This window comes from Acinonyx jubatus, chromosome C1 (genome assembly GCF_027475565.1).
Source record: "Acinonyx jubatus isolate Ajub_Pintada_27869175 chromosome C1, VMU_Ajub_asm_v1.0, whole genome shotgun sequence".
Lineage (NCBI taxonomy): Eukaryota > Metazoa > Chordata > Mammalia > Carnivora > Felidae > Acinonyx > Acinonyx jubatus.
This window is the reverse complement of record NC_069381.1, coordinates 18612095-18625884: the sequence shown is the minus strand read 5'-3', so window position 1 is coordinate 18625884 and position 13790 is coordinate 18612095. Positions and strand designations below refer to the sequence as shown.

At 44.3% G+C, this 13790-nt stretch overlaps 1 protein-coding gene across 1 annotated transcript; it reads left to right on the top strand.

Moving 5' to 3' along the window:
• The first annotated feature begins 6698 nt into the window (after nucleotides 1-6698).
• Nucleotides 6699-12995, top strand: SYF2 (SYF2 pre-mRNA splicing factor). Its single transcript, XM_027060050.2, has 7 exons — nucleotides 6699-6826; nucleotides 7056-7169; nucleotides 9356-9481; nucleotides 10151-10268; nucleotides 10612-10702; nucleotides 11448-11546; nucleotides 12567-12995. Exons 1-7 carry the CDS (start codon nucleotides 6800-6802, stop codon nucleotides 12730-12732), a joined length of 741 nt encoding a protein of 246 aa, XP_026915851.1. The 5' UTR covers nucleotides 6699-6799; the 3' UTR covers nucleotides 12733-12995.
• Nucleotides 12996-13790: the final 795 nt, after the last annotated feature.

The following is a 13790-nucleotide window of genomic DNA, read 5'->3' as shown; positions in this document are numbered from 1 at the left end:
GACCCGCAGCAAATGATGAGAACTGCGGATTTTTAATCAGTTGGCATTAGATGTGTCCCCTCCTGTCTGAGGTTTTCTTAAGTGTCTTTCTTCAGGAAAGCCCTAACCACCACCACCTGAAGGGTCAGTGTCCCTCTTGTAGCTCTTCATACTTTCTGCTTTGTTGCGTTTACTTAAGTGTAATTAAATAAGTGTGGAATTACTTGTTTGATGCTGTTGATTTAAATGAGACAGGTTTCTTAACCAGTTATAAAGCAGCAAATGTAGGCCTTTGTTTTTTTCTGTATCATGAATGAATTGACAGAGGAGTCTTACAACTATTTCTATTCTTTAGGAACACAGAAATGTCAGTGGCAAAATTATTTTCAGTAAGATCACATCAGAATTAACAGGTTTTGCAAAATCTTTTGTCAGAGCCCTAGAAACCAAAACCAAGTACTTAAGGAGAGTTTAATGAAAGGGCTGTTTACAAAGCTGTAGACTGGGTTAAGAGAAACCAGCAAAAGAAAGTGAAGCCTTCCGGGGCTAGAAGCAGGGGGAAGCCATTCCTACCCCTAATCCTAAAGAGGCAAGGGAAGGACAGGATGGGGGAGGGTCTTCAGACAGAGGCTGTGAGTAAAGAAATGCAACCATAATCCAGGCAGGGAATAAGTATCCTGACCTCATTTCTCCCAGACTTCTCTTCTGTAGATGCCACTCATTGGCAGGACCCAGTGAGAAGAGAGCAATAAACAAGAAGGCTTATTGATGTAGTCCATACAGGCCAGCATTTGTGGGTGCAGAACACCCACAAATGGGTGGGTGGACACTGGAGGAGGGTGGTTGTAAAGGAGCAAACAAAATACCCAGCACAGTTCTTTTTACGGGCCATGGTAACAATTTCATAGTGTTTTGAAGTCTTCAAAAAAAAAATTTTTTTTTAACATTTACTTATTTTTGAGAGACAGAGACAGAGCATGAGCGGGAGAGGGGCAGAGAGAGATGGAGACACAGAATCCAAAGCAGGCTCTGGGCTCTGACCTGTCAGCCCAGAGTTGATGGGGGGCTCGAACCCACAAACTGTGAGATCATGACCTGAACTTAAGTCAGATGCTCAACCGACTGAGCCACCCAGGTGCCCCTATAGTGTTTTGAAGTCTTAAAGAATTCTTTGTTCAAGTTGTATTTACATGGATTTAGTAAAAAGAAAGAGTTGGCGTGGGCAATTGAAAATTTCCAGGATGATAGAAGATCTTCCACTCTATGTGCTATTCTTACAATGTGACGTTGACACGCCTCAAGGAAAGGTATGATCTATGTCCCTATCCTTGAATATGTGACTATGGAGGAAATGACACTATGTGACTTCTGAGGCAAAGTCGTAAAAGGTGAAACAGATTCCACCTTGTTCTCTTGGGATCCATTTTTTCCCCCTGAGTTTCTATTTATTTCTTTAGTGATCTCTACACCCAACGTGGGGCTCAAACTCACAACCCTGAGATCAAGAATTGCATGCCCTTCCAACTAAGCCAGCCAAGTGCCCTGAGATGCTTGTTTCTTTGAACCCAGCCACCATTCTTTGAGGAAGCCCAGGCCAAATGGAGAGGTCATGTAGGACTGGGGTAACTCTTAGGGAGTGCAATTTGGCAATATCTATACAAATTACAATGGCATTTACTCTTTGGCCCAGCTATTACATTATTGCAGTTGTCGTACAGACCCGTGTTGGTCTTCGTGTCTCTATGTCAAAATTCCTAAAGCGTTACCTTCACGTTTGTGAACAAAGAGGAAGAAGGACAGTTGATCATTGGGGTGCCCCAGAGCAGGGATGGGGTGAGCTGTTTCACCTCCTCAAAAGCCTTTTGAGGAAACCAGTGGGAGGGCTCTAGGTTGGAGTACCTTAAGTAAGACATTTAAAGATTGAGCAATAGCAGAGAAATTAGGAATCCCACTTCAGCAATATCCAGCTGGTCCCAGGAATCCCCACAACTGTTGTTTGGTTTGAGGAAGGGGAAAGGAGCTAATGCTTCCTATTTCAGGATTGAAGAGAAAATCCTTGTCTGCTAATGACATATCCCAAATATTTAACTTGGGGCATTTTATTTATTTATTTTTACATTTTTTCCCAATGTTTATTCTTTTTTGAGAGAGAGAGAGAGAGAGAGAGAGAGAGAGAGAGAGAGAGAGAGAGAGAGAATGAGCAGGGGAGGGGCAGAGAGAGAAGGAGACCCAGCATCCAAAGCAGATTCCAGGCTCTTAGCTGTCAGCCCAGAGCCTGATGCGGGGCTCGAGCTCACGAACCGTGAGATCGTGACCTGAGCTGAAGTCGGATGCTTAACCGGCTCAGCCACCCAGGCTCCCCTATTTTTGTTTTTAATTTATTTTTTTCTCCACCTCCACCCCATCCGCCGGTTTGGGGCATTTAAAATTTTTATTTTTGAGAGAGAGAGAGACAAAGTGCAAGCTGGGGAGGGAATTTAGGGCATTTTAACTTGTAATTTTTTCTTTTGCTACCTTCGTCCTTTTTAAGCTATTTTAACAGGTGGATACTGTCAATTGGACCCACTCTTTATGGAGGGGAGCAAAGAAGAGGTGCACATCTTAGAATAAGTAGAATTTTGCGGGAAGGTTACATCAGTGACATCTGCTTTTAAGATTTGGGGAAAATAAGTAGGGCTCTCAGTGTAACCTCGAGATCTAACTGTCCAGGTATATTTTTTTTCCTTCCCAGCTGATGGCAAACAAAAATTGGCTCTCTGCGTCCATAGGCGTACTGAAGAGGGCACTACACCAATGCACTACTGTGATTTGCTGTCTGGGGGGATAGCGGAGAGTAAAGTGTGAGGGCGAGGCATGAGTGCGTGGTGTGAACAACAATGTTATTTAGTGCTCCGAGGTCCTGTACAAACCTCCATCCTCCACCACGAGGTTTTGGTATGGGAAGAATTGGCATTTTATAAGGACTCGTGCATGGAATAATCAAACCTATATATATATTCCTCAATTATAGGCTTAATCCCTTTCAATGGCTTCAGACTGTGTAATGTCAGGGAGTGGTTTGGAATGATCAATCTGATCATCCGGATGGAAGGGGCAGAGTGTATATGCGTCTGATGTCAGCAGGACTTGGACCAAAGGGTGTCAGGGACAGTGTCCGGGGTGGTGGGGGGGGAGGGGGGGTGGTGCTATAGGTTTTGAATTACAGAAAAGCAAGGTATTGATGGAGGCTCCTTTTGTGTAGAATTTTTTGTGTGCTGTTTTGCTATTTCCAAAAACACCCTCCGTCCCCCTCTCCCCAACTTTTTAAGAAATCTCTACACCCAACATGGGGCTTGAACTCATGACCCTGAAATCAAGAGTTGGGTGCTCCGCTGACTAAGCCAACCAGGCACCCACTTTTGATTTATTTATTTATTTCACTTTAAAAAGTATTTATTTATTTTGAGAGAGAGAGAGAGAGAGAGAGAGAGAGAGAGAGGAAGAGAATCCCAAGCAGGCTCTTCCCTGATGCAAGGCTCCTTCTCACAAATGGTGAGGTCATGACCTGAGCTGAAATCAAGAGTCAGGAGCTCAACATACTGGGCCACCCAGGCTCCCCAGACTTTTTTTAAAAAAGGATTTACCCTTTTTGAGAGAAGGAAATGTGTGCCTGATAAGTCTCAAGAAAATTGTGGCCTAACACGTGAATTCCTATTCAGAGACCAGAAGGAATCCATGAGTGCCTTGTAAAGGCCCCAGCTGAAAAAGGGATAGGTTAGGATTTAAAAACTGTCCTGGGGTATTAGCCACTCCCACCATTTGTAGTGTTTCTGTACTCCAAGGAAGCAGGACAGAGAGGCTGGTGGGCTTGAAAACTGATGGTGTCGCTCCCATGACCATAAGAGCTCCTGTCACCTCATTCCCAGTAATAAGATTTATTTCCCCTAAGGTGTGAGTTTGAAGTCATGGGAAGACCCCCTCCTGTCTTCAGAGCCACCCTGTTCTGCCATATGATCATTCTTCCCCAGCTGCTAGTATCCTTAGAGGGGAAAGTGCTCTGAGGCTCTTGCCACTGACTTTGTCTGGACGTTTTGCAGCAAGCCTCTTCCAACGGCCAGGTTCTTCTGCAGTAATTGCAAACACCTTTGACATGAGAAAGACCCTGAAGATTTTGGGAATTTCTGGGGATTGTTAATTGTTGTAATTGGAGACGCATGATCTGAGAAGCTTGGACTTGTGTGTCCTTTCTTTTTCGCTGCTCATTCTGTGGTGCGAGATAACTGATCAGCCAAATTAACCAGATCATGAGGCTCCATAGTGGCCCGGCTGAGTTGAGTTGCTGTCATTTAACTAAAGTACTGAGTTCACCTTCTAACCTGTTAGCAATGATGGAGTTAAATTAAAAGGAGATTTCATGGTTAATTTTGTCAATATCAGAGTATTGTTTAAAAGTTTTTTCCTGTCTATCATAACAATCAAAATCAGGTTCATCTGGCCGTGGAGTACATTGCTGAATTTTTCTCTAATCTGTAGTCTTTGGAAAAACCCAGGAATAGTTTTATGTAATTCTTCAGTTGGCTTAAAAGCTTCTGTGTGTTTTTTTTTTTCCTGTAGCCTTTTCACTTAGAAAAATCATCCAAATACTATGTGTAGCCTAGTTTTCCCATCCATTCTCTTGCATGGCCACCATTCACAAGCATATAGATAAGTCAATAAAGGTTAGAATAACCAGGTTCACAGATCTAAATAACTAAAATGAATTCCTTAGCAAATCCTAGAGGGTCTTCAAAGGCATTGGCAAGCCCTTGGAAATGGCTTGTAATTCTGCCTTAGTCCAAGGAGAATAACTAACTGATGACGTTTCAGAGCCTCCTTCATTAGGTTTAACTTTAGAAGGAGTTTTGGATGACAGGAGGATCTAGGGGAACCCCTGGGCTGTCATTATAGAATGGGAGTTCAGCTAGGCTGGGATTTCGTATGGGTGGAGAGCAGAGGGAGAAGGTTGAAGACGAGCGACAAGGGTTAGCTCAGAAGACTCCACAAGCTTTCCTATTTTAGATCCTCTCTGGAAGTGGTTACAGTTAGCTTTAGAAAGTTTAGCGTTATTATAAGGAAGGAAGTTTAGGATTATTTAATTCTTGGACACTCCAAATACCAATTTAAATAATGCTTCCCACCCTAGATGCTTGGTTTTGTTTTCATTTTCCAGTTGGGCATGCAAATACATTAATTTTGGAATCTCCAAAGATGCCCAGAGTGGCCATTGTAACAAGTCATTTTCAGTCAGATTGGGCCAACAAGCCAGAAACTTACAAGAAATGGACCCACAAGACTTGAACATAAATACACCTGGGCTTCCAGACAGGGGCTGGTCTCCAGCAGCCATCTTTGAAACCAAACACCCCATTGAGTAATGAATCACCAGAGAAGAGAGCGTATCTCTGTAAATCAAAGAGATAGAAACTGGCACCAGAAAGACACCTCAACCAAAAATGGGAGATTGGGAACCAAGAAGATTTGCCACCAGAACTCAGAGCCGGTTGGGGAGAAGGCAGAGCACAATTTGCTCAGGAGGGTACCCTTCCTGAAATCCAACTGCGGCCTGGCGCAGGAGTCAGAGTGGTTTGTTACTTCCATCCCACACCATTCTGACACCAGAAATGTTAACTGAGAGGGGCGCCTGGGTGGCTCAGTGGGTTAAGTGTCTGACTTCAGCTCAGGTCATGATCACGGCTCCTGAGTTCAGGCTCTGTGCTGACAGCTTAGGACCTGGATGCTGCTTCAGATTCTGTGTCTCCCTCTCTGCCCTCCTCGGTGCTTACATACAAAAAAAAAAAAAAAAAAAAAAAGAAAAAGAAAAAAGTTAACCGAGGAAAATGAGGCAAAATTAAAAAGTACAAAGGCCTTTATTTGGGGTCTCAGAATTGCAATTCGGGCAGCACAGAAAAATGTGTCCCTTGTGTGGGGAAAGCAAGGGATTTTTATGAGAAAGGGGAAGGGGGACAATCACATGACTTGGATAAAAGAAAAAAAAGTCAATTGGTACTAACAGGCTGAACGGCTTTTGGTTACATTTTGATGGACTGATTTATTGCTGTTCATGAACGAAAACTACTCCTAGTATGCGTTAATTACTCTGTCTTCGTAAAGTCCACACTGACAGTTTTATGGGGGCAGACGCCAGTACCCCTGTTGTCTTTAGGAACGACTTGCTCCTAAGACAGTTGCTGTTTCTGGCCCAGTCCAAGGGTCTTTCTGCTCAGTTCCAGAGTTCATTAGCTGTTTGTTTTATAAAGGAAAATGGAGCTTCTCTCAAAATGGAGTCTCTCATGTCCAGAAACATTATACAATTCTACAGTGGGGGAAAAGGAGAAGGCACAGAAGAGAAAAATATCTCACACTACCCAAGAGAATTAAAATGCTGCCACGTGACAGTACCAAGGGCCTACGTGAGCCAAGGTAGTCAGGGGACGCCTGCCTCGCAGGAGGTGACACTGAGGCTAAGCGCCGAATGGGAAACACGTTTCATTCGCGTTCACGCAATCGGGACGACCTTCTACCAGAAACCCTTCGCAGCCAGTCGCTTCTGAGAGCTTCCGGGCCTCTTCTTCCCGCCTCACCCCTCCCCGCCCTTGCCTCTGCGGCCTTTTGCGGCTGCGCACGCCCCTACCCAATCGAAAGCTTCCTACTGCTGAAAGGGGCAGGGATTGGTCCCAAGTTCCAGAGACGGCCAGGAAGGGGCGGGGCTCATGGTACGTTTTTAATATGTATCGGCGGGGCGGGACAAAGGCAGACGGAAGTGTTGTGTGTTGTTGCCGGAAGTGGCGAGGGAAAGTTTGTGATGGCGGCTGCAATTTTAGCCGAAAAGGTAAGCTCCGCCGGCACTGCCCAAGGATTTTTGTGTGGGGGGGCTCTGGGGGACGGCAAAGGCCAGAGGCTGAGGAGATGTCTGGGTGCCGGGCCAGGGAGGCGCAGACACCGAGGTCGGGGTTGGAGTGAGGGCCTGGCCCGGCCGCTCGGGACCGGCGGGGAATCGGCCAGGGTAGTACGGGAAAAGCCGAGCCGACCCCTCCCGCAGCGGGTCTTTCTCGCCGCAGGTGCCGGTGGACAGCGCGGAGGAGGGGGAGCAGCCCCTGGCGACGGCGGCGGAGCTGGCCGCGCAGAAGCGCGAACAGAGGCTTCGCAAATTCCGGGAGCTGCACCTGAAGCGGGTGAGTAGCCCGGGAGGCACCTGAGGCTGGTCACCCCGTGCCCGTTCGTGGACGTACCGGGAAGCTGCAAAGCGTGCTTGGCAGATCGTCTGAGTGGAATGAAATATCTATCCCGGTGCTTCTCAACCCTGGCAACAGATTGAAGTCACTTTTGAAAATACACACAACCCTCCTCCCACCCGCTTCTGATTTAACTCATGTGGGCTGGGTTTGGGAGTCTCTATTAACTAACGGCCTCCCTGCTGTGTAACAAACAATTCGCTTTACCTGGGGGATATGTAGAGCTGGGGAAGAAAAACTCCAGTGTTAGTAAGAGAGCTGGTTGCCTGTTCCTTCAAAGATGATCAGCAAATCTCTGCAAGCCTCTAATGTCAGTGGCTCACCTAGTTGGTGGGGAACTAGATTATTCAGATACGGCTTTTGCTCTTAAGGAGAGGAGACAGATTTATAGCCAGGGCGTGCTAACGTGAGGAACAGAGTGCCCTGGGAGTGCAGAGGAGAGATGGATACAGTTTGAGGGGTTCCTGGGAGTGCCTCCCATAAGAGGTGACACCTAAACTGCTGTTGGAAAGATGTGTAAGGTATTACCAGACAAAGAAGCTGGAGGAACAAATGCAAGTAAGGAGATTCATAGCGGAGCTAAGAGTCCAGCAAACAACTGGCTGCAGTGGGAGCTGAGGAAGGAAAAAGCGGCTCCAGCCTGTTTCAACTTAGGGAGCCTGACTGCCAGCTTGGCTGTGGTCTCACAAACCTCCCACATCACTCTGACTGGTGGCGTGAGACAGAAACAAGACCGGTCAAACCACAGAAATGACCCCACATTCCCCTCTTCTGCTCACACCAGTGACTGTTAGGACCAGTGACAGCGTTAGTCACCCCCCCCCACCCCCCCACCCCCGTTAATCCTGTAGAAGAACCTACGACACCTGGTGGTCGAATGCCCTGCCTTTCTGACGGTGTCTAATCCAGAGCACAACCACACGCTCCTGAGCCTTATGCCCCTGCCCCAGTCACCTGACACAAACCTAAATCCTGTAGCTAGCCCCTCTTTAACACCCCTCACTGGAATACCCACAGCGCCCGTGGTTTGCCGTCTCCTTCAGTGCAGCGAACACAACTTTGGCTGCAGGGTGAGCTCTTGATGTCTTCAACCGGAGGGCGTTGCCAGAGCCAAGGGCACGAGGATGTAAGAGGGATGGTAGTTCCGAGCAGTGCCTCTCTTTGTCCAGAGAACATTAATAAAGGATTAAACACACTGAAGTGTTTACTCGGAGGGACTGTGTAAAATATATGTGGTTGGAAATTAGGAGACCTGGCTTCCTGGACTAACGGCCACCAACCTGTGACCTGAGAAACATCTAGCTTACGTTGTCCTTAAGATGATATGCGTATTATGCCTTGTGCAGTTAGGTTCATTTTTTTTTCTAAGTCTGTTTTTTAAGAGCGCACACGCATGTGCAAGGTGGGGAGGGGCAGAGAGGGAACGCCAAGCAGGCTCCATACTGTGAGTGCAGAGCCTCACGCGGGGCTTGATCCTACGAACCCTGAGATCGAAACTAAGAGTCAGCTGCTCAGCTGACTAAGCCACCCAGGGACCCCAGTTAAGTTCATTTTAAATCACACTCTTCATACAGTAATTAAAATGGAAAATACCTTTCCTTTGCCATAATGTAAACTATTAAGATATTTAAAAAAGAGGAGGGGCTTGGAAAAGGTTAGAGATATTAAGATCGGTGCTAAAGCCCTCAGCCCCAAGTTGAGGCTTTTTCCTTGAGTTAATCAGGATTAAAAGAGAATTGAAAGTAGAATATCTTTCTCCTCATATGATGTAATATTATTTCTTGCCATCTAAAGTCTCCTTAAGTCCGCCTTCTTCACGTTTTGAACCTTGTCCGATCCAACCCTAAGTGCAAAGGGGTCACGTGGCTAAATGGAGGCACAGCTGACCTTAAACTCCAGGCCTCTGGAAAAGCAAACCCAGTGCAGCCCAACACATTTCTTGACTGTGCACATACAGACCTAAGTAGGCTGTTCCCTTGCTTAAAATTCTTTGGCCGTCTCTTGCTTTTAGATAACATGGCGTCCCCTTGTTAATGTGACTTACTTGACCTTCTCAAAGTGCGCAAGATTTTGTTTGGATTTATTTTTGTGTCTCAGCTGACGGACTTTTTGTGTCACGGTTTTAGAATGAGGCTCGCAAATTGAATCACCAAGAAGTTGTTGAAGAAGATAAAAGACTCAAGTTACCTGCTAACTGGGAAGCCAGAAAGGCCCGTCTGGAGTGGGAACTGCAGGAGGAAGAAAAGAAGAAGGTTAGGATCTACTCTGCTGTCTCCATAAGTTGTTTCTTCAGTTATTCTGTTGAATCAAGACAGTAAGAGCCAGCCTGCTGGAGTCCACGTGGTGGTTCTGCTTTTTACTAGTAGCAACACTTTGGGGAGTTATTGAACCTCTCTGTGCCTCTGTTTTCTGAACTGTAAAATGGGGACTGTAATAATTATTTGAGTTAATTACGAATTAAATGAGTCAGTAGGGGCGCCTGGTGGCTCCATCGGTTCAGTGTCCCACGTCGACTCAGGTCATGATCTTGGGGTCTGTGAGGTCGAGCCCCGCGTCGGGCTCTGTGCTGACAGCTCAGAGCCTGGAGCCTGATTCGGATTCTGTGTCTTCCTCTCTCTCTGCCCCTCCCCCGCTCATGCACGCTCTCTCTCTCTCAAAAATAAATAAAGATTAAAAATAAAAATAAAAAAAATGATTCAGTGCGTGTAAAACATTTAAAAGGGGGTCTGACACCTGAGAAACATTGAATATGTATTTTAGATTGATGCACTCACTTCTTACATACCATAGTAGATGCCCAGATTTGCTTCAAGTATTAATCATTATTTTTTGCTTGATATCTTTATTCCACGTTGATTTAAAGTTGATCAAATAATTGCTTTTGTCATAATTGCAGGAATTAACATTTTCTTTCTTTTTAGGAATGTGCCGCAAGAGGGGAAGACTATGAGAAAGTGAAGCTGCTGGAGATCAGTGCGGAAGACGCGGAAAGATGGGAGAGGAAAAAGAAGAGGAAAAACCCTGACCTGGGATTCTCAGGTAAAGCTGTTATTTTCTTGAATGGCCCTGTCAGGTAAGCATTACCTTTAGTGTTTCTGGTTTTAAGAAAGGATACTCCCCTTCACGGAATATTCTCCAAGAGGCTTGAACCTGAGAAAAATACAAATAGGTCTCATTAGGGCAGAAGTAAAAAAGGCTGTACTTTAATCACCTGAATTTTTTTTTATTCTTTGTGGTAAGATAAAAGCCTGTATTATCAGCACCTTCAGGACAGAAGCTCTGCTTAGTGTCTTGTGCAAATATTACTAATAATTTTGATATTCTCTGGATCGTAATGACGAAACAGAGAAATATATTTCTCTGACTCTCCTTTTATCTTTAGATTATGCTGCTGCCCAGTTACGTCAATATCATCGACTGACCAAACAGATCAAACCTGACATGGAATCGTATGAGAGACTGAGAGAAAAACAGTAAGTTGACAGGAACGATGCAAGCCCTGTTTTCATTCTGAAGGGTCATAGGGGTGTGTGTGTGTGTTGTGTATACATACACAGACGCATAAAGACAAACACACGTGAATGTTTGGGTACCGGTTATCAACATCTGCCTCAGAATGCTTTCTGGCCTTCACAGTACCATTTATTGCTCACTCCACAGCAGGTAAACTTACCACCTTGTTATTTTTCCAGCCGGGCGTTGAGTTGAACAACCAGATTATCATAGTTACTCAGATATTTTAGGAGGCCGAATGCCCGGCTGGGTGAACTTTTTCTGCAGATACTTTAGGCTTTGTGGACGCTCTGGTCTCTGTCACAACCACTCCGCCCCGCTGGTGTGATGTGAAGGCAGCCGTGGAGGAGTCATGAACAAATGGGCGTGGCTGGGGCCCAGTGAAATGTGTGCCAGACCAGGTGGTATAGTTTGCTGAACCCTTCCCATTAGTGGGAAGAGAAATAACCTGAACCAAGAAGCAAGTCCTTTAACCTCTGGCCCTTGGCTCTTTCATCTGTAGAATGAAGGTGTTGGAGGAGGTGGGTGATGTCTTAGGTCCCTTCCAATTCTAAATTTTCTTTAAAAAAAAAAAAAAAAAAAAAGTTGGGATCCCACAGTAAATATATGTATGCATTTTATCGCTCGCCATGAATGGTGGTTCAGTTTGAAATTTGAAAATGTGGAACTGTGTAGTGTCACTCTAAAACTATTCTGTTTTTTCAGTGGAGAAGAGTTTTTCCCAACATCCAACAGTCTTCTTCACGGAACACACGTGCCTTCCACAGAGGAGGTTGATAGGATGGTCACAGATCTGGAAAAGCAGTGAGTACTCAGTACAGCGGCCGGAAGTTTTAAACGTTTAATGACAAAATGGACAGAGGGTGCAGAGAGAGAATTGAAAGGGCGGATACCATGCTTGCTTGTTCTGACTCAGCATCTGTAGTGATTTTGGGGACAGACAGCAAGTGTGAGTTGAGTCCGTGCGATTTGGGATGGAGATGCCAACTGTTGCTGAAATTGAGTTGTTATAATCAGGAAAGCAGGAAAAGGTCCAAAGAAAATTATTCTTCTTTAAGGGCTTTTATCTTCATAACCAGTTCATTATTTGAAGAAGTACAAATGTTCTAGTAAATGTACCTTTGTTATATTTGTGTTTCTTAATACTGATATGGGTGAATATTAGGCAGAGCAGAATGAGTTTATATTTTAGGAGTTAATACATGTAAACATATGTTACATATGTGATATATATATTAAAATTCGGGGCACCTGGGTGGCTCAGTTGGTTAAGCGTCCGGCTTTGCCTCAGGTCGTGATCTCATAGTTAGTGAGTTCGAGCCCCGCATCGAGCTCTGTGCCGACAGCTCGGAGCCTGGAGCCTGCTTCGAATTCTGTGTCTCCCTCTCTCTCTGCCTCTCCCCTACTCACACTGTGTCTCTGTCTCTTGCTCGCAAAAATAAACATTAAAAAGAATAGTACATAGTACATACGTATAGTATCTGGTACATTTGTGCTCCATGTTAGCTGTGGTTATTAGTAATATAAATACTGTAATTATTTTTTAAAGTAGAATTTCATGTGTCCCGTTGCTGACAATGTATCGCTGCTCTTTTAGAAGAATTCCGAAGACGAGTTTGTATTTATTGAATTTCAGGGTTCATACCCAGGGCTGTGCCGTCAACTAGCAATTTCAGCCTGATGTTGACGAAAACTGCCCCCAACCCCAAGCCCCAAGCGGGCTATTCTAAGTGTACTGGTTCTCTTTATAACTATCTGGCCATGTTTTATTAGGATAAAAAAAGAAGGCAATTTTGAATCTTGTAAATTTTCTTCTTCCACCAGAATCGAAAAACGAGACAAATACAGCCGGAGACGTCCTTATAACGATGATGCAGACATCGACTACATTAATGAAAGGAATGCTAAATTCAACAAGAAAGCAGAAAGATTCTATGGGAAATATACGGCTGAAATTAAACAGAATTTGGAAAGAGGAACAGCGGTCTAATCCCTTCAGGAACTGTTAGGAACTGTTTTTAAAAGCTTGACAATGCTGGCAAATTGAAGTTCTCTTCAAAGTTTTATCAGGAAACCAGCAGTCATTCTACGATGCCTTCCTCATCAGCATTTGGAAATAAATGTTTTTCTTAAACATATACTTCCATGTATATTCCCCTATTTCTGTGCTTGGATAGAAGATGCATTTTAAGATGTAGTGTACTTGGTCTGTAAAAATCTACTTTGTATAAATACTAATTATTTTTCTATGTATTTTAAACGTATATGACTAATCTTTGAAGCGTTTGGGCTTCAGATGATCGGCAGCATACGTAAATGCAGTCATTGTTGCTTTGAATATTGTTAAGAATTTGACAAAATCTAGAGCCGGACTCGGCAACCTTTTGAGCTTGTAGACTCCGAAGCTAAGTACAGCGAGGAGGAAGGAAGGTGGCCATGGCTACTGGAGGGCTCTGTCTACCCACGGCTGCTTAGGACCAAGTTCAGGAAGCAGCAGAACTGTCTTCTATGAATATTGACATACACAGTTCCTTTTATAAAAAGCAAATATCCTATGGAATAGAATCCCTACTAAACACTAAAACATTTAAAACAAGTAAGTGTGTGTGTATATATATATATATACATATATATATGTATATATACACACATACATACTCGTGTGTACGTATATATATATATGCTGAAGTCTGTGCTTTCGCTGTATAAACATTAAAAAATTTTTCATTTATGGGGAGTTCAAGACAGTCAATAGAAGACAGAATAATACAATGAATTCCGTATACCCAGTGTCTCTCTTCAGGAATCATCAACTAGCCAGCCTGTTTCCTCTTCATTTCTATCTACTTTCTCCTCCATGAGTCCCATGTGACTTTGAAGCCAATATTAGATGTATAATTTTGTCTGTAAATATTTTAGTACCTGAAAGATAAAGACTGTTATTATCACAACAATAGTTTTAAGAAAAGTCCAGAGAGACAGATTGGTATGGCTTTTTCTATGTGTTGAATAAAATGCTGAATACCTAATGACGGGCATTCCAAATCT

What these genes read in the sequence shown, in the direction of transcription:
- SYF2 (XM_027060050.2), top strand. Translation starts at nt 6,800, where the DNA reads ATGGCGGCTGCAATTTTAGCCGAAAAG. An exon ending in GGGAGCTGCACCTGAAGCGG is followed by an intron (nt 7,170 to 9,355) that starts GTGAGTAGCCCG and finishes TCACGGTTTTAG; the next exon opens with AATGAGGCTCGCAAATTGAA. An exon ending in CCCTGACCTGGGATTCTCAG is followed by an intron (nt 10,269 to 10,611) that starts GTAAAGCTGTTA and finishes TTTTATCTTTAG; the next exon opens with ATTATGCTGCTGCCCAGTTA.